Source organism: Cydia fagiglandana, chromosome Z, assembly GCF_963556715.1.
Source record: "Cydia fagiglandana chromosome Z, ilCydFagi1.1, whole genome shotgun sequence".
Classification (NCBI taxonomy): Eukaryota; Metazoa; Arthropoda; class Insecta; order Lepidoptera; family Tortricidae; genus Cydia; species Cydia fagiglandana.
Window position 1 is genome coordinate 32,754,181 of NC_085959.1, and position 20,076 is coordinate 32,774,256.

The following is a 20,076-nucleotide window of genomic DNA, read 5'->3' on the forward strand; positions in this document are numbered from 1 at the left end:
ATAAGGCAAGTGGAAGAAATTGCTATATTTCTGATTTTAGACGAAAAACGTGATTTTGTTCATTCACTGGGGGGTGTTCATTCACTGGAGGGTTTACCCTACCTACATTATAAATAGTCATGGTATAAAATATAGCAAAGCTAAAAATGGTCGGCATAACATTAAGATTCGGCCGAACGGTGACGAACTCAAATTGAGACTGAGAAAGAGCGTATATTTTCTATCAAATCAAAACGGCGACTTGGTAACTTCTGTAAGTGGCTGCTCGTCCGTGAATGCAGTGGGGAAATCATTCCGGGCGGTAGACAAATTACGAATTCTAGCCGAGGAAAGCATTTCCTTAGAGAGCACTCGAATGTACTGCGGTCATGGTTACCCCTGTTACGGCTTACGGCCGGTTCGTGAGTGACCTACAAGTTAACGAAATCTTACTGTGTCCGGCCACCACACAACGTTGTTGGGTAAACATACAAAACCGCTAATGCAAATGATGGCCGTCACCAAATACTTACAGGGTAGCAGGCAAGTACCTGCTACTTAAAACTTAATTAAGTTTTAAAATACTTCTGTCGCATTTTTTTTTGTGTTGTTTTTGGGACTCATGCAGTTGTTCTGTATGTCCTTTTGAAAATGTTATTTAATTTGTTGTAGGAGTTTCGAAAGAAAAATAATATAAAAAATCAGAGACGTCGGTAACATTTGTAGTCATCGACAAGAACCAGTTTTAACTGTTCAAAAACTGCTCAGCTAACAACCATCGAGGCGGTCCCACGTCCTGAGAAGGACATCCGCCTAGGTTACTGAATCTGCGTAAGTTATTGAGCATAGGTTTTCTGTACCTAATAAATAATGGAGGAATCCGGGCGCGAGGCACTGCTATCGGCGCTTCAGCCTTTCAATTAGATTTTAACTATCAACAAATTATACCCGCTAAGTGCTCGTGACAAATAGACAAATGGACTGACGGTTGGTTAATCGTTTAAAACGAGCGGTAAATTTATAAGCGCAGTTGGTATTTTCATTTTGAAAAGTTTAGGTAGACGTGGAACTAGAAGGAAAAATTATAAATAATAAAATATTTAATTTTACAGTTAAACGTGCCCTTCATAAGACAAAAAATTAAAACAGTTTTTGGATTATAATAATTAATTTGTTTCTAAAATCTAAGGCTTCCGGTATCCTACTGTCCCTTAGGTGTTCGGCTTTATGACGCCGAATGCTCACCCTCACTGTGCATTAGCCTATTATGGCTCCGGAGTAAGAATATGTAAGAATATGCAGGGGCGCTTTTGTTGAACGATATTAGTCTAATATTATTAGTGTGTTACCATGGTAACCCATACGATTTGACAGTGCTTGGACTATAATATTATTAGTATAATACCGTTCGAGAAATGGGCCCCAGGTAGTATCATAATATTGGCCAAGGAGGACAACAAGGACGTATATATACTCAAGACTAAATTGGTGAACCTACGCAAGTAGGAACTAAATGTCTTCATTGGGAACTTTATCTCTTATTAACTACCTATTTCCAATTTAACAATTTGTTAAGGTTTTCATCTTGTTTTGTCAAGACTAATTGCATTTTGCAAGCACCAATCAGCATGAACGATTGACATGAAATAGTTATTTACGATACAAGTGCGGAGAAGAAGAAAAAAAGTGTTTTAAATCAACACGAGTTGCGAATTACGTATTCGTACGTACGCATCAGTACATCGAAAAGTGCTATTTACGCACTAGTGCGGGAAAATATGATCATATGTAGTGTAAATAAATATGCCTATTTAATCAAACGGTTAAATTAGAATTGGCCTCATATATTTGAAGATCAGTGAAAAAAACTTTGGAAAATGTTTTGTGCGTGGAAATGGCACCGCGCCGCTAGTGGCCTCTCCCTGTGTAAAACCAAACCCCTAGTAGGTCGGTGTTTTATAAACTGCTCCCGACGTAGAAATTCCGATCATTTATTCAGAAAACGGTTCTTTCTATGTCAGAAATATATTAACTGGGATGTGGCGACTTGACCAGCAAATGATTTGTAGGTACCGTACATGAGATAGATAAAATAGGTAAGGTAATAGGTATATTTTGTACCTATCTATTTTTTAGTTAGAACTAGTGCGTAAACTGTTAAATAATTAGCCAGAGTAAGTGCATATTTAATTAAAAACATTGTAGACCTTTAGGTTTGTGTAGAAATATTATTCTCATAATAATGTTAGGTATGTTCTCATAAACATGGAATGTTATTTATGTTCGGGTACATTTCGCGGAATGAGCACAATCTGCCCTGAGGCTGCAAATCAAAGAATGACATCATAAAATCACGAACGTATATGCGAGCGTTTTTGTATTGACGGCATTTGTTTGTTTATACTTTGACGTAGATATTTAACGGTCAAATTGTTATAAAACATATTACGAGTACTGCTGAGTACGATACAAGTGCGACAATTAGGAAATTTGCAACGAGTGGCGATAAATTGACACATGGCCGAAGGGACAGAAATGATAAAGTAGGTATGTATTTTGTAAGTTGTATTCTCAGATATTTGAGTTTTATTTATTTAAACTTTATTACACTTAGATATTATGTACACGTGGCGGATTATTTTGTTATTATTACCTACATTCGTCGCACTTACTGACGTTTCTTCACAACTGTCAAAAGTTGTGACCATGTAAGCTATAAAATGCTGCTAAATAATTATGTTCAGGAGTCTGGTAGTTGAGAAAAAAATAAAATTGTCTTGCCGAATGGTATAGATGTATAGGTTTTTAAATTCAAATTCAACTTGGTTGCCAAATTTAATTTCAAAGAGTGCTACCGTACGCCATCAGACTGTCATACAGTTTGGCGAAAAATATACTTTGTATTTTTTTTTAAGTAAATAAGTAAATAAATATGTACAAGCTGTACACTCGATAACATTATTTTCTTTCCTTGTCGGGGCCCTTAAATGAGCCAAGTTTTAATTTAATTAGGTACACACCGCCGCGTGGGTCGAAATCAATCAATAAATAGTGACACGGCAATCCAATAAACACTGGCAAGTCCCTAACACAATTGTTGTCGGTGGAAGTTAGCTAATCTCAATAGGCTAGTTCCCGAAAACTCCGCTTTCAATGTTTTCGCTTTTAATGGAGAGGGTGGCTAAAGATTATTGGAAAACTTTCTCCTTACTAATTTATGATTTAAGGAACGTTTTAATGTGGCCTCTCCCTGTTGATCTTTCAATCAAGACTCATGTTTATTAATTAGTGTTCGTTTTAATTTAGTTTTATTTTATATATGTATAATTTAGTTATTTTATGTAACCTGAACCAGAAAATAAACCATCATTCTATTAACATATTTTTTTTATCAAAACTTAAGTCCAAAGAATTCATATTATCTAGTTACATTTTCTGAGGTACTCAGATGATGAAACATACAGTAAATTTGACAGATTCAGTTCCACTAGTAACTTCAATTGATACAAATTTCATATAACGATAAAAATCTTGACTAAACATTTAACACACTTAAGTTACACTCGTACACAGTATTCACACTTGTATTCTTATATCTTTTATAAATAAAAGGTAAACCTTTTTGCAGACAAGATTTTGAAGATTATTCTATACCGTTATTCACTGTAATGAGAACATTTTTTCATTCTACCTTTCAATAGAAAAATTCATAATAAAATGTGTTATAATAAAAGGTACAAATGGTTGCAATGAGTCGTTCTATTCCATTGCAAATTCGTAATTCAGCAAATTTGTTATTAAGTGGAATGGAAAAATGATAACCTGTCGAAAATAAAACGAATTCGACAATTTATTGCTGCGCTCTCGAACCGAGTCGCGAGTTGTTGACATCATATTAAATTGTCATTTCCAAATACGTGCTAACATATTGGGTTGGGCAAAATAAACATTCCGACGATACATTTGGCGAAAATTGTAATAAGAAGGGTGATTATAGCCAAACAACTTTACGTGAGAAAATATTTAACGTATTATGTTGAGGAAATGCCGCCAGTATCCTTGGTACAATGCCTCAAGGGCCTATTTTAGATTTAGGCTAGTAATTAATTTAGTTTAGTATTTGTGTTATGTAAATAAATATTTAACGTGTTGCTTAAATTCTATAATCGATTTTGCTAAACGTATCTTAGCAAACCCACAGCCGAGGCGGCACTTTTTCGCAAAATAGATTTTATTAAATTTCTAGATCCGACTTTTAATAGATGTCCAATAAATACTTAAGGGGCTCCCCCACGCCAATGACCTTCGATCTGAATCCCTTAGTTTTGTAATGTTTTTTGTAGCTTATCGTATTAAGAGCAACGGCGTTAAGCAATATAGTATCCCATATTTACTTTAAAGTTCATTGTTTTCGAGATATTTGGCATAGTTGAACAATTTTAGGCTAAAAAACTGGTTTTCTGGCCATAACTTTTGTGTTAATTAGTTTAAAATTAAAACCTTGGACACGATTTTCGAGACTTCAAAGACGAACCCAAATATGTAGATTTCGTACATGTAAGATCCTTCACTGCAAACTAGATACAAAAAAAGTGTTTTTTTAGACAATGTTTAAAAAATTCATAAAAAAATAAGTATTAATTTTTTCCGAAATCCGGTGGACAAAACCGGAGATAAAAGATTGAATAACCGATAACCGTTTGCCTTATAATTCTATCTGTAGTGCAAAAAAAGGAGATACGATTCAAAACTTGTCAAAAATTGATGAAAACATCGGGTAGCCCCTTAATAAAAAATAACAATATCTAAGTGAGTGGTAAAGCAATCCACGCGTTATTGGTTTAACATTGGAAAACTCCATTTAAGTAGGTATATATTTTTTGCATGCATTATAATATGAGCAAGATCAGTTTCCTTTTGTTCTTGTATGTGACAAACAAAGAATATTTACTAAACAATAATTAAATTTTATTTGTGTTCCTTGTACTATTGTACATTAAGAAAATCATTTATTTACAATTTAAATGGTAATCCATAAGTACGATTCGCCACAGCGTGACGTCACATGGCCAAGGCATTTAATAAATGGCGTTTGAATACTCTGAATGCCCTGAGGTATGCTCCGACTTTGACTCATTTCTGACAGACGGACGTATGGACGGATTGGAGTGAATATGGTTACCTTTACTGTTACCCCTCGGGCCAGCGGGTAAAATTGACAATCAATAAATGCGGTTTGAATCTATGGAAAGTATGGTTTATATCTTCTGTAGTCGATTGTATCTTGAGTATTCAACACTATCTATTAAATTCATTATAGTGCGTCTAATTTAACTGTGCAATGTGCAGAACTAAGAAGAAAGTGAAGCAGTGTCATTATACACTGCACTGCACACTACATCATTATGCACTTCCCCAATTATACACTGACCTACAAAACGTGCATTTAGGTATGCAAGTAAATGTCAACTTAGTTTAGGTATTGTTCAAATTTCCATTAGAGACAGAAAATACACATTTGTATCGGTATTAATGTTGTTAAATTGATCTTTACCTATCTTAACCCGAATCCATGAATGAACTAGTATTTAAGTATAAATTGTATAATTACCATTGTATAAAATCTAATTAGCATAAATTTTAAATGAATAAATACTATCTTATCTTATCTTATTATCTTATATAAACGTCATATTTTCATAGGATATTAACGTAACGTTATTATCATCAGCTTAATTGGGCTATATTGAGCTCTTTGAAAGATATATACCTATTGTCCCTGTCCCTGTCCTGAAAGTAACCTTAATCCTCTAGGCCACCTCTTTACTCGATCCTTGAATAAATTATACTTCACCCAACATTATTCACTTGAATGATAAAGAATTTTCTTATTTTGCTTTTATTTCGGCCTCTAATAAAACTTTATCTTTAAAAGTTATGTTTTAGGGATCCTTCCGCAATAAATAACATATTGTGGAATTGTTGCGGGCAAACGAAAATGTATGTGGTGAATGAAATTTACAGTTTTACGGAAAATAAACACAAAATACCACATTAAATACACACAACTCTTTTATATTGCAATAAACTTAATGCTACAGACATATTTTGCTGTAAAATTGTGGACATGAGAACATTATTTCATGGAACCCAGCTGTATCAAAATATTCAAAAGGGTTACGCAGGTATTTAGACGACTTATCAAGTTACAATGTAGGTACCTACTTATTACAAACTTGTTAACTGAGACCCTATTATTTTTAAAAGGCATAATTAGTTTCAAAAAACTTATTTATAAACATATATAATTTGTAGTTAATCCTAACCCTCCAATAATCTATCAAAAGATTTACATGGATTATTTCATGAATCTATTATTTTTGTAAAATGAAATTGATAAAAAATCTTAAATTAAATTTTAGAAATCCGACAAGACTGTCCGGCGATTTCTAAGATTAAGTACGCCATACATTTTATGGCGCCTACACCATATCCATAATGAGAGTTGCAGATAAGATTAGGTTAATATTTATCAAGTTAACCCCTGAATTTGCGATTACTGTTTCTTAGATATTTTTTGTTAAACTTATTTTAAGATGAACACTGACTAAAACGCAAGTTTATAACACTTGGAAAGCTATTTTCTCATCTCTTCTTCCTCGTTCCCTCAATGCTGAGGATCGCGACCACATGCAACATCTCTCCATTGATTGCGGTCGTAAGCCTAGTGGACCACACGGTGCAGGCTGCCGCCTATACTATGCTATGCTATGCTAGGCTGTGCTATTTTCTTATAGGTAAAGTGATAATTGTGATAGAGTACAATGGGTACGAGTATTATACTTTTTTTTCTTTCCTCTCTCAATTAATAACGCCGGTTAAACCTATATAAGCGATTGAAACTCCAGTCTAAAATTAAATGCTATGTTACTTATTTCTGTTAGGTTTCACCCAACAATAAATTATTTTTTTAGCCCAATAACGAGAAAACGCGAATATTAGATTAAAAGCTGATTATTACGTAATTGACCTCGTTTTGTACCGACCTAATTCCTGATTTAATACTTTTATAACATTCAAAGCGCGACAGGGGGCCGCCGGGCAATTTAGGGTTAACCCAGGGGTGGGATAATATGGAAATGGAAGATGTCTCGTTATTTTTATTATAATTCCATTTGGATACCTCCATAGCGATGGACGTGAAAACACGTGCTCTTGCTGAGATTTATAAAAGTCTAGAACTGTGCAACTATTGCACCCGTATGATAGGGCTGTCGTTCGCAGACGCGGTGCCGAGTAGCGCGTGGGCGCGCGTGCGGAGCGGCGCGCTGTACACGGCGTCGGCGCTGGCTGTGCTGCTGCTGGTGGCGTGTGAGATCACCTACGTCGCCGGCCTCGTCATCAACACCACGTCTGTCGCGGAGTTCGTGTCGAGCTTGCATATTGTTGGATACGGTACAATGGGTATGTCGCCGCTACGCAGCGGCTTAGATATACAATTTCAAAGGAGGGATATTTCAAATACCTAACTACTTAGCTCGTTTTAGCTTGAGGTGTATGAGTTTCTATTACAAGCACACTGAGCTACACAGTGTCCAATATATTTATTAACATTTAGCTCTTATAGCTTAAAAAAAACATTTTTCAATCAAAATTTTATTATTGGGGCCCATACATTCCACGACTCTTCTCTTTCGAAACAGACTATCATTTTAGGTCGCAGTTACATTGTTCATAACCTATCAGTTGTTTATACCTAGCGTTGTAAATGTAAGGCACTGGTCCCACCGCGAGCTAGTAAGCTATCAGCTATCGGCCATAAACACGAACAAAAGATAAGCACTCCCGTGTAAATATATAAAAGAGACACGGCGATATTTATAGTTACTCGCCCAGCGGTGAGCTATAAATATCGCCGTGTCTCTTTTATTTACACGGGAGTGCTTATCTTTTGTTCGTGTTTATAGCCGATAGCTCATAGCTTACTAGCTCGCGGTGGGACCAGTGCCTAACATAGTTACACCATTAAAATTATATGTACCTATATTTGATTACAGGCTTATGTAAACTTCTTACTCTGTGGTTCAAACGACATACGTTTAGAAAATTGCTGATTGACTTGGCAGATATATGGCCGGTAACCTGCGAAGATGAGGAGGAGGATAAAATTAAGGAAGAAAGCTTAAGAGCACTTCGTTTGGGACAATCTTGTAAGAACTTGAACTGTTTTACTTAAAAGTCTCCAGGCTTTAATTAATGCTGACAAACATAATTTGGTTAGGGAACCCAATATTACCTACGAATTACGGGGTCCTTGAGATTATTTAATTAAAGCGATCGCTAAAGAAGAAAAGTAAGAGCTGGATTTCGTGTTGGACGTTTTTCACAACGCACAATTAATTAAAATATTTCTTGATTGTTCATAAACACATGCAAGCCAAGTAGGTAAAACAAGTAATTCAACATGTAGAAATTCAGTTCACACTTGAAGTCCTAAATGAATCACCGTTCACGTTAAAGAAACAGTTTGCTGCGGAAGATAGAAGCTATTATTACGACAGCTAAAAGGGTGCGAAGCCAATCGTTTTGTTGACTGTACACAGTCAATACCACCTAAATACCTTATCTTAATTAATCTACTTATACGTATAGATGCTTTAGTACTGATTTAGGCTGCAAACCTTTGATTTATTTTTAATTTTTAACAAAACTGCGAACGATGCTATTAAGCTTAGAATATATTTAAAAGTGGAAAAATTACAGTCTTGGGTGAGACTTGAACTGCAGAGGCCGTGAATTCAAGTCTCCCCCACAAGATAGTAATTTTTGCACTTTTAAATGTATGTATTCTAAGGTTATTTTTCTCTTTGTTAGGGTATACATTTTTCAACGTTTTTGGGGTCGTCATGTATAACATAACGCCTATAGGAGTTCATCTTTACCGGAGAATCCAAAATCAACCTTCGGATTTGGGTTATGTGTGGCACGCGACATATCCCTTTGATAAAACCAAGGATATTTATCATGAGTTTGTCTACGCGTTTGAAGTTTTTTCAGGTAAGTTGGATTGTTTTTTATGGGTGAAATATTGTCTATTTGTTACAGCTAGCTATCGTGACTGTAAACAAAGGTGGTTTCACTGGTTTTCTAATATTTTAGGGAATTTTGTGGAGCATACTTATGGATTATTACGTTTTAATGAACATGAAACAGTTTTTTATTTATTCATTAATTACGAAACACAGCTATTGTAGTTATTTAAAAGACTGAACGATACATTTTTATGTCTAAGAAGGTGTAGTAATAAATAAATAAATAAATAAATATTACATTCACACACACACACACATTCTTACACAGATTGACTAAGTCCCACAGTAAGCTCAAGAAGGCTTGTGTTGTGGGTACTCAGACAACGATATATATAATATACAAATACTTAAATACATAGAATACTAATAGGTATCGTAGTAAAATTTAATTTCTAAGACGCCTTTTTTAGAAAAAATAATGAACGTAGGTAGGTAGGTCTAAATTGCACTTTACGCAAAAGCTAAAAATATGAAAATTGCTTGAATATAAATGAACGTACAAACAATGAAAATCAAAACATGATATCCGCGATCCCGGGCATGCACATCCATCTCGCTCACGCTTGTGCTTAATTAGAGTGTGAGAAAAAGACCTGAGAGGACTTATGAACTGTCTGAATGCCACTTGGCAGGTACATCAAGCGTGTGGGGCATGTTGAGCTCCGACATGATGTTCACGACGATGGCGAGCCACATCAGCATGCTACTCCGCCTCCTGCAGGTGAAGGTGCGCCGCCTGGCCGCCGCCGCGGACGCTGCGCCCCACTCGCTTGATTATGTCGATTGTTACGGCGACATAGTGAAGCTTGTCAAAATCCATCAAAGGCTCATTAGGTAAAACAAGTCTGTAGCAGTATCGTGGTCGCATTATTATCACCTATCATTCCATACGCCATACGTCGCTTTCACACTTACACACTTACTTCACTTACTTTGCTTTGCACACTTACTTTGTTAGAACGTGACAGGCATGGTGACCAATGATAAAGAGTCGACAATATTAGCTGTCATTTTTACTCCGAGATTTTACTGGTTAATGAAAGATTAATAGAAATGTCCCTGGCTACTTTCCTACTCGTCAAATCAGCTTCTTTTTTAGGACTGTCAAAACGTTTTTCTAATATGGAATTTATATGAAAACGTGTGTAGTGATACTAGTGATCAATTCGCCTACTTTTTATATTTCAATCCAATTTATTAAATAGAAATAGTATTTAAAAATAACTGCTATCTATGTTTTTCTAATAATTATCTGGTGCTTTATTTCGTGCACGGTGTGAAATAATTTATTTTAAGTAGAGGAAAGTACCCAATTGCCATTTTCAATCTTATTTCCTGTATCATAATTATATAGATTCTCAGCGTACAGGTACATAAGGTGCAGATTATTTCGGGGTGTAAGTAATGGTTATTTGTTTAACAAGGGACCTGGGCGGGCAAGGTTGTTGTTTATTACGAGGGGTTAAACTATACGAGGGGCTAATACTCGTATAGTAACCCAACCAACCGACCGTAGTCAACCACAAAATGTTTCATTACACCTACGCCACAACTACAACATTAGCTACAAATCAAATTCAAATGAAAGCTATTTCCTAAATATAAAAACTAATATACCTTATTTACTAAATATACCGGGTGTGGCCTGTAACATGAGCAAATTATTAAAACATAGATTGCACTCCTCAAACGGTGACACTTTTGTTCTACAACTTTTACAAATTATGAAGTATTTAGACTCCCTATTTTTCATACAAAATAAATATTATCTTCAATGGACGCCATAGCCACGCCATATCATTGTGATTGACGTTGCTTGTCACGCCTTAAACATAACAGAATTCGCAATACATTGCGTCTTAGAATAAACTTTAAAGTGTATTAAAAATCAAACTACAAGTTATTTTTAAAAGTCGCTGAACAAATGTTGGTCATTATGAGGAGTACTTAGTGCCTACAGTTTAATTACAGGTCACACCCGGTGTACTTACTGATATACATACATACCTATAGGTATAATATTTTAGATTACTAAATACAAGACATTAACAGGAATATGAAAGTAAATATTTATCATTCATAATAATTAAAAGTCTATTCTACCTATCAAACTACTCAGAATAGCCTACCAGAGCAGAGCTATTTAGTGTGGGCTAGATTAGGGCTAAAGCCGAAAAATAATTTCATAAAATTCATACTATACTTAAAACTAATACGTTCATCATCATCATCCTGGCGTCAATCCCGGCTGTGCCCCCGCGCGGGGCGCGAGGACCCGGGGTCCGCCTTCCGACTCCTTCGTGACCACTTTGCCCGATCTTCGGCATCCCTGGTAGTGAGTCCGTAGGCACGCATGTCCTCCTTGACGACATCAAGCCATCGCTTCTTGGGCCGGCCTCTTCTTCCCGTACCGGGAGGAGGCGGCATGGCCAGGCATTTGTTACCCACGTAACTTGCCGGTCTGCGCGAGACGTGGCCATACCAACGAAGGCGACACTCTTGCAGTTTGTCTGCGATGTCACGGACGCCAAGACTACCCCGAATGTGGGCGTTTCGGACGCGATCCTTGCGTGAAACTCCGCACATCCACCGTAGCATCTTCATTTCCGTGACACGCAGTTCCTGCTTGTGCCGCTCTAGTAAAGGCCAAGTCTCGCTGCCGTACAGAAGGGCAGGTCTAATGATGGTCTTATAGACCTGTCCCTTCAACTTAATCGGCATTTTGGGGTCACAAATAACCCCAGTCATCTCCCGCCATTTGACCCAAGCAGCGGAAATTCGGGCTTTGACGTCGCTGTCGATGTCCCCGGTAGTGCTAAGTACAGATCCTAGGTACTTAACTTGATCCGTGCGCTCGACCATGTCCACGCCTATGCGGACGGGTAGAGGATCTGTACTATTGCAGGCCATGTACTCTGTCTTCGCCACATTTAGTTTAAGACCGCCGTTCTCCAGCGACCCCCTCCATCTGTTCACACGCTGGACAAGTCGGCCCTTATCAGAGTCTGTCAGCGCGATATCATCAGCATACATGAATAGCCACGGTGGCTGCTCATGGTAGTCTCGGATGCTGGCTGACAGGGCGTCTAATATCACGCTAAACAGAAACGGGCTGAGCACAGAGCCCTGATGTACTCCAACAGTGACAGAGAAGGGGTTGGTGTCACCAACAGCGGTCCTGACTATTGAATCAGAATCGTGGTACATGTCCCGGATAGTGTCAATATAGGCCTCAGGTACAGCCTTGGACCGCAGCGCCCACCAGATCATCTCACGAGGGACACAGTCAAAGGCCTTTTCCATGTCCAGAAACAGGAAATGTAGAGGCGTGTTCTTTGCTCTGTATCCCTCCATGAGGATCCTCAGGGCAAATACAGGGTCCATCGTTCCGCACCCTGGCCGAAACCCATATTGACACCCCGAGACTGTACACTCCTGTCCGAGCCGAGCATCGATTATGCGCTCAAAGAGCTTCATGGTGTGAGACATAACCTTTATACCGCGATACTTGCTACACTCCCGCACCGAGCCCTTACCTTTGAATACTGGAGTAATGATACTCAGCCTCCACTGGTTGGGTATCTTCCCGGTGAGGAGTATGCGGTTATAAATATCAGTGAGTATGCTCACACCCTGAGAGCCCATCGACTTCCACGCCTCTATAGCGATTCCGTCGGCTCCGACAGCTTTCCGATTCTTCATGCGGCGAAGAGCCGCCTCGACTTCCTCCGGCGTTATCGGTGGCACTAGTCCTTGATTCGGAGGGAGATCCGGAGGTTGCACCTCTTTGTGCTGGTTATTCAGCAGGTTGTGGAAGTAAGAGCGCCATCTCTCCTTTACCGCGCGATCCTCGCATAGCAGGTTACCGTGAGGGTCATTTACGCAGCGGCACTTGGAGATGTCCTGCTCCGCTTTGACCCTCGATCGTGCCAACTTATAAATGAACTTCTGCCCCTCAGACGTCTCCAACTTATCGTACAGAGGACGCAAGTGGTTATGTCTGGCTCTGGCTACAGCTTGTTTAGTGGCACGTTTGGCAGCCCTGTATGCCGCGTGGTCTTCAGGAGATCTGGACGCTTGCCACTTTTTAAAGAGGGCTTTTTTCTCCCTAGTCTCCCTCTGGACTGTGGCGTCCCACCACCAAGTCTCCTTGTCAAGCCTGCGACCCCCTTTAGACACCCCCAGCACCGCCTTCGCCGCCCGTGTCTTAAAACTAATACGTTCTGATGATATTAATTTCTAATGAATTTGTTACAGTTACAGAAATGACTTGGAGGACACATTCTCATTTCTCAATCTAATTAACGTTCTGTTCAGTTCTGGTAACATATGCTGCGTCGTATTTGTCATCGTTGTAAGTTTTGAGTGATCTCGTATTTATAATAGGAAACCAGATAAATATTTATGTAGATATTGATATTTTCTTTTATTTCAGCTTCTGGAGCCTTGGATGGACATGAGTAACAAATTATTTTTGGGAGCGGTGATGACTCAAGTTGGGATTCTTTGCTCTTACGCTGATGACGTATATCGAGCAGTAAGATATATCATGTTGTGCACTTTTCATCATCATCATCATCTCAGCCATAAGACGTCCACTGCTGAACATAGGCCTCCTCCTTGGACCTCCATTCGTACCGGTTGGAAGCCACCCGCATCCAGCGTCTTCCGGCGGCTTTAACAAGGTCGTCCGTCCATCTTGTGGGTGGACGTCCTACGCTGCGTTTGCTAGTCCGTGGTCTCCACTCGAGCACTTTTCGACCCCATCGGCCATCTTCTCTGCGCGCAATGTGGCCTGCCCATTGCCACTTCAGCTTGTGTGCACTTTTACTTAGTCAATAATCAGAAATTAATTTATTGACCAAAAAAACTAATATTTTTATTTTATTGATTCATAACACAACATTACAGCGGACTAATAACAGCATAGGTACCTTCAGATCCACAGCACAGGCTTCGTCATCATACAGATAGCTCATCCACCTCAGGTTTCAGGTCACTTAAGGTGACAGTCCATTTCCAACGACAGCTGCATTACTGTTCATTTTGCTATGGAAATTGACAATGACAGCGACGCGTTCAGTAACGATAGTGCAGCTGCGGTTAGAAATGGATGGTTACCATTAGTCAATGGCTTATTATAATAGCTTGTATTACACCTTATAAAACAAAGTTCGCCGCCGCGTCTGTCTGTTTGTATGTTCGCGATAAACTTAAAAACTCCTGAACGAATTTTCATGCGGTTTTCACCTATCAATAGAGTGATTCTTGAGGAAGATTTAGGTGTATAATTTGTTAACCCGTGCCAAAGACATATATAACTTCGTATAAGATGAATTAAAGTCTAAGGGAAAAACGTGCCTCAGAAATCAAGAAAATAAGAGAGAAGGTCTCCTCTAACACCATTGTTGTCGCGTAGCAACGCGGTATTTGGTCAGCAACCCCTCAATGACACATTTAAAAATCCACCCCGTATGCCCCGTATTAGTGGCGTACATTTCGGTCCAGCGTGAGGATTACAGCGTCCACAGAGTGCGCGGAGAGTACGTGTATATAAATTGTATTATTCACATTCACAGAGCGTGGGGGTGGCGGACGCGGTGTACGAGAGCGGCTGGTGGGCCGCCGACGGCCGCGCGCGTTTGGCACTTCTCGTCCTGATGCAAAGGTACACTACGTAACACCTTCTATTCAACAGTCTTCAAGACCCGTAGAATGGGCCATAAAAGAAAACGCTCTTTCGATAACAGTCACTTTTTACGTATATTTTTTTAAACATTTATAGAACATTTTATTATTTTTTTAAACATTTCTATAACATTCGGCGGCGAATGTATTTTTCCCACAAAGATCAACGTCTACAATTCAGCATTAGTCAAGCTAGACAATTATAACGAGACCATTTGATGTTCAGTTAATCTTTTAATAATTTTAAAAGTAGGTATAAAATTAGTTTGTTTTGGTGTTTATTGACTAATTAAGGTGCAGCCGGGCAATTTGGACTGCGGGATAATTTTAACTAATCGAAAAATCTATATTAACAAGAGTCACACGCAACAATTAATTAAATCGCTCGTGTAATCCTTTTATGAAACTCACTTCGTTCGTGTCGTAAACCTACACTGGTAACGCCGTTCATTATGTAGCAGTCACATATACTACTGTTATAGATGCACGTTATAGGCCTTGTAAATAATAAACAGTATTCCAACGTCTGTAAATAGGTGCGCGGCACGAGCACGCCTACGGTTAAACTTCCTTAATAAGATCAAAAGTACTTAGTTCCAAAAATAACAGCCGTTGTAAAATAACGACCTTATTTGCTTGTCAGACTTAATAAGACTGCCTGTTGTATCTAGTTAGGTATGTATTTTCCTTTTTAATTTCTTTGTAATTAAACATGTCATGTTATTGGTTCAACAAAGAATATTTATTTAAGTAACTAGGTACAGAAGGTACTTTTTCCAATTTGGCCGTTGTCGTTAGGAAGTTATTGTTCGATTAATTGATAATAAATAATATTTGTACATGGCATTAAAGCTCTCCAAAGGGCCTCTACGTATTAAAAAACAGGGATGTATAGGCCCGTGAAACCAAAATAAATATTACAGGACAATCTTACACAAATTGACCTAGCCCCACCACAAGCTCAATAACGCTTGTGTTGTGGGTATTAACTAGACGACGATATATACAGGGTGATTCAGGAGACGTAAGCAGGACTAAGACTGCGCATTTTGTAAATAATAAGCAACTGTTTCGTATCAGTATTAGTGAGATTAACGTTAATTTTCTACTCGTGTTGAAAAAAAAAAAATTATTTACGAAATGCATGGTCACCCTAAAATAAGAATACTAAACTACCGATATTCTGTGTCAAATTGAATGTCATCACGGTCTGGTTACTTTTGAAAACTCGTATCTCACTCAAGTTTGACAGTTTATTTTCTTCGTAATCAAAATGCTGTCATTACGTTTAAAGAGGTTTTATGTTTATTAATTAGGTTACCCTACGGTAACCATGATTGTTGAGAGTTAAATTTGCCCTCACCAAAAAGTTAAATATAGGAAAAAGTGTCGTTGTTTCACCTAAATACGACGGTGATCGATCAATTATTAGTTACTGAGTGTGCAGGCTTAGTCCTGCTCACGTCTCATGAATCACCCTGTATAGATATTAATATACTTAAATACATAGAAAACAGCAGTAGAGCAATGACGTTATATTACTTTACGGCGAAATTTAAAGACGAAATCACATGACTGCTTTTTAAGACGAAAGGGGACGAATGCGAGGGTACAAATGTAGTTCCCATTTTACTCTCTAGATGTTAACATTACAGAAAATATTTTTACTGAATTTGATGTAGGTAAATTAACTAGATCTATGTTGGATCTGGTGCTCGACGCGGTCCCAGTATATGTCATCTTGAAACTTGAGTCATTGTCAATAGAGGTGACAGCAAGGTGTCATCTATTGGGCATTAGCATGTCGAGTACTAGTGCGTTTACCTTAGAGCTTTTTATGATTTGTTCTATTCGTTTTTGTTTTCAGATCTCAAAGACCATTATATTTCACTGCTCTGAAGTTTGGCCCGATAACAATGGCAACCTATCGTTCCGTAAGTATTTCAAATAATATTACCTATATCTTTCTTTTTCCCCTGCGACTGGATCTGCACTTCCATCGTTCCGCTTTCATGAAGCCACTGCATTAACTTAATATGAGCGAAGAAAAAACGAGTAAAATTGTTGATGCCTAAGAGCATTACAACATTATCAAAATAACCTCGTCAGCTTCAGTCAAGTGCGTGGAAAAATGTATGAGGAGCTACGTGTGCGTGTTGTTATCTTAATAGGGGGGCGTAATTCTTTATGCAGGGCGACGAGAGACCGTTTCTATGCCGACTTGCCTTTGAGAAATCCACTTAATGGTAACAAAATAAGCCATAGTTTCTACTCGGATGGCTATATTAGCAATATGCATGGCATTTGCAATGACTAACAAGGAAGGGTACTCAACTGGTTAGCTCCGATTTGATTAGTTTTTATATATGTTATAGAGTAGTCTAAACAACAATGTTTTTTGTTCCAGATAATAACGAACTCTTATTCTTATTTTACTCTTTTATATACGGTTTATAGAAGTGACTAATATAACATACCTAATGCTGTAGGCAACATCGCAACACTTTAATTTCCCTTCTACCACTCGTTAGTGAATGTAGATCATGCAGACATTTAGAGTTAGAACTCAATATAATAAATACCTAGTTAAAAAGAGCTTTGTTTCACTTATCTAAAATTATGTGCCTAATTGTGACAGTGCGTGTAAAAAAGGGAAATTAAATGGTAATTAATTAATAAATTTCTGGTTGTTACTTTTTTGAGAATAGCTCAGAGCTAAAATACATCACTACTTAACCCGTGGAGCGCCCCAGAATTACCGTAGTATGGAACTCCTATACTAGTTACCAGCACATGTGTGACAGTAGGGCGCTCCAGGGGAGGAAAAGCCACGGAATATTGTTAATTTCATGGATTCCGCCTCGTGAATGTCTTTGGTAAGTATTAATCATATTTACTGCACTCTTCTACCACCTATATAAATGCTAAACAATTAAGCCATAACTTAATAATTGAGTAGTACTTAATTATTACATTACTGGTATTAAGGATGATTCACGCTAGACCGGGCCGTTCCCGGGTCGGAGCGTCCGACATGTCTTTGACGGTTGATCGGTGATCACGTGGTGCTTTCCATAGAAAACGAAGCGCCGGAAACTCCGGCCCGGCCCCGGTTCGGTTTAACGTGAGTCATCCTTTATACTTATTATACGAGAATATAAATACATTCCCTGACAAAATTTCTGACATAATCAAGAGAATCGTAGTTATGTGATTTTTATGGACGCGAAGTCGGTATTAAACCTGTTCATGTTATTACTTTTTAATGCTCGCAGCAAATAAGAAATTTATGAGATCATTTTTAATTAAATTCTCATACTCTGCAATAAATGGATGCTGGTCTCGGCAAGGGGAATTTATTTATTTGGGAGGAGAGGGAAATTATGCCATCGTATAGGGTGGGTCGCACTGGGCAAGGTCTCTCTTGATTTACGATGGGACATTAACATTGCAGGCCTAGAAAAACGTTAGTGTCGGGTGATTACCACAAGTTTGTGTACATTCGCCATCAAATATATCGGAATAGCCAAAGTGTTCACAAATATCTGAACAAAGCCTCTATTATCAAGACGTTAAAGTGCATGTTCAGATATATTTAAGCACCGTGGCCGCTTCGATATATCTGATGATGACTGTACGTGTATGGCTTCTAGACAAATAATACGAGTATTAATAACTTAATTATACTTCGCATTATGAGTTCACCGGAATCTACCGGCTAAATGGGACTTTGTTATTATTTTGTATTGGCTTTGGCCAATAGGTACCTAACCTATTTACGAGTATTGGCATTCTAAGTAATACCGAAATTACCTAGTGGTGGGTTAACTAATTATTCTTTTCCTGGGTTGTTTTTTTTATTATGACTGTATCTATACTTGTTTTTAGGTCCTCAGATTATCAGCGAAGCGACATTGTTCCAGAATAAGCCTCCAGATACTCGAGTAGAGTAACAAATAAAATACAAAATGAACCATTCCAAAAACAATATAAAATTAGGAAGTATATACTAAGTTGAGTACTAAGCAAATTTGTAAATGTTGGTGTATTAAACTGAATGCTATCTAAACTATTACGTAAATGCTCTACTTATTTAACAACACAACGTTATTAGGTTAGTACAAGTACATACATATGAATAATTAATATATATTAAGAAAGTACTTGTAAATGATAAGTATGGAAATGTGATATATGTAAAACCTGCAAAATTGTTAACTTTAACAAAGCACCTTCGCCTTAAAGGATGACTTTTTAATTACTCTTGGTCTTTGATACTTGGCAAGCCTTGTAAATTGTGCGTGGGCTTCTATTGGCCCGCCAATTTATTCGCAACCTAAATTAAACGATAATAGACTTTTGGCCAACGGGTTACGAACTTTGACACATGAAAAATAAGTTAGGTGGTCTGTAAATCTAGGTGGAGTGATAAATGCGTCGGCTCGATTCGATTTACAGCCGCGGTTGCTGGGTAGAGTTAGCCGTCAATTGCTTTGTTCATAAATTTTAAAAAGGTAACATACGAATGTATGACGCTTACGGCTTACCCAAATAAATTCGGCTAGTAAGCTATCTAGATAAATATATAGATCAGATCGTACCAAACTTATGGTCCAATAGAGGTGCGGATATTGTAGGTGGATGGTGATAAGTAGTTAATCATTTTTACCTTATCAAGATATTCTACACGCTACTACAAGTTTTGTTATTGAGATAAGTATGTTTGTTAGTTTTTCATTAAAATATATTTAATTATATTTCATTATTATTTATTTTTCCATAAAGTCCATTTAAACGTAAAATATTAAAAGTATATTTTATTAATTACTTAGATATAAAAGAAAACCATTAAATAAGGCATGTTGTTCGTTGTAAGCGGGTTAATAAAAAGCACCGTTTGCGTCTGACAGGCCCTCGGGTGGCTGGCCTCCGGCTCATTTGAGGCGGCCGCAATTAATGCTCAACTCAATCTGAACCAGGATAATGGCAAAGTTATGGCCGTACAGCTGACTGATGTAGCTAGGTGCCTCTATTAGAAAAATAGGTATGTATATTGTAAATACAAATACATACCTCCAAAACGTAGTCGGTAAATTAGATAGGCAATAATCTTGAGAGTTGCGAGGGTTTCAAGACACGAGGGTTAAACAAACATTGCTACCGAGTGAAACACAAAATTTTATATAGACAAATGCTTTACCAACTTTACCGGCCGTACAAAAACTTTACTTAAAGTCGGCAATTAACACAATACGTGCCTATATCAAAAATATAAACAGCCATATATGCTGTAAAACGTGTACTTTTCACGTGTACA

General features: G+C 37.8%; 1 protein-coding gene across 1 annotated transcript; it reads left to right on the forward strand.

Moving 5' to 3' along the window:
• Positions 1 to 6,546: 6,546 nt before the first annotated feature.
• LOC134678201 (odorant receptor 4-like) lies at positions 6,547 to 17,397 on the forward strand. Its single transcript, XM_063536666.1, has 9 exons — positions 6,547 to 7,443; positions 8,037 to 8,189; positions 8,854 to 9,036; positions 9,704 to 9,905; positions 13,329 to 13,425; positions 13,507 to 13,608; positions 14,651 to 14,739; positions 16,627 to 16,693; positions 17,167 to 17,397. Exons 1-9 carry the CDS (start codon positions 7,173 to 7,175, stop codon positions 17,224 to 17,226), a joined length of 1,224 nt encoding a protein of 407 aa, XP_063392736.1. The 5' UTR covers positions 6,547 to 7,172; the 3' UTR covers positions 17,227 to 17,397.
• Positions 17,398 to 20,076: the final 2,679 nt, after the last annotated feature.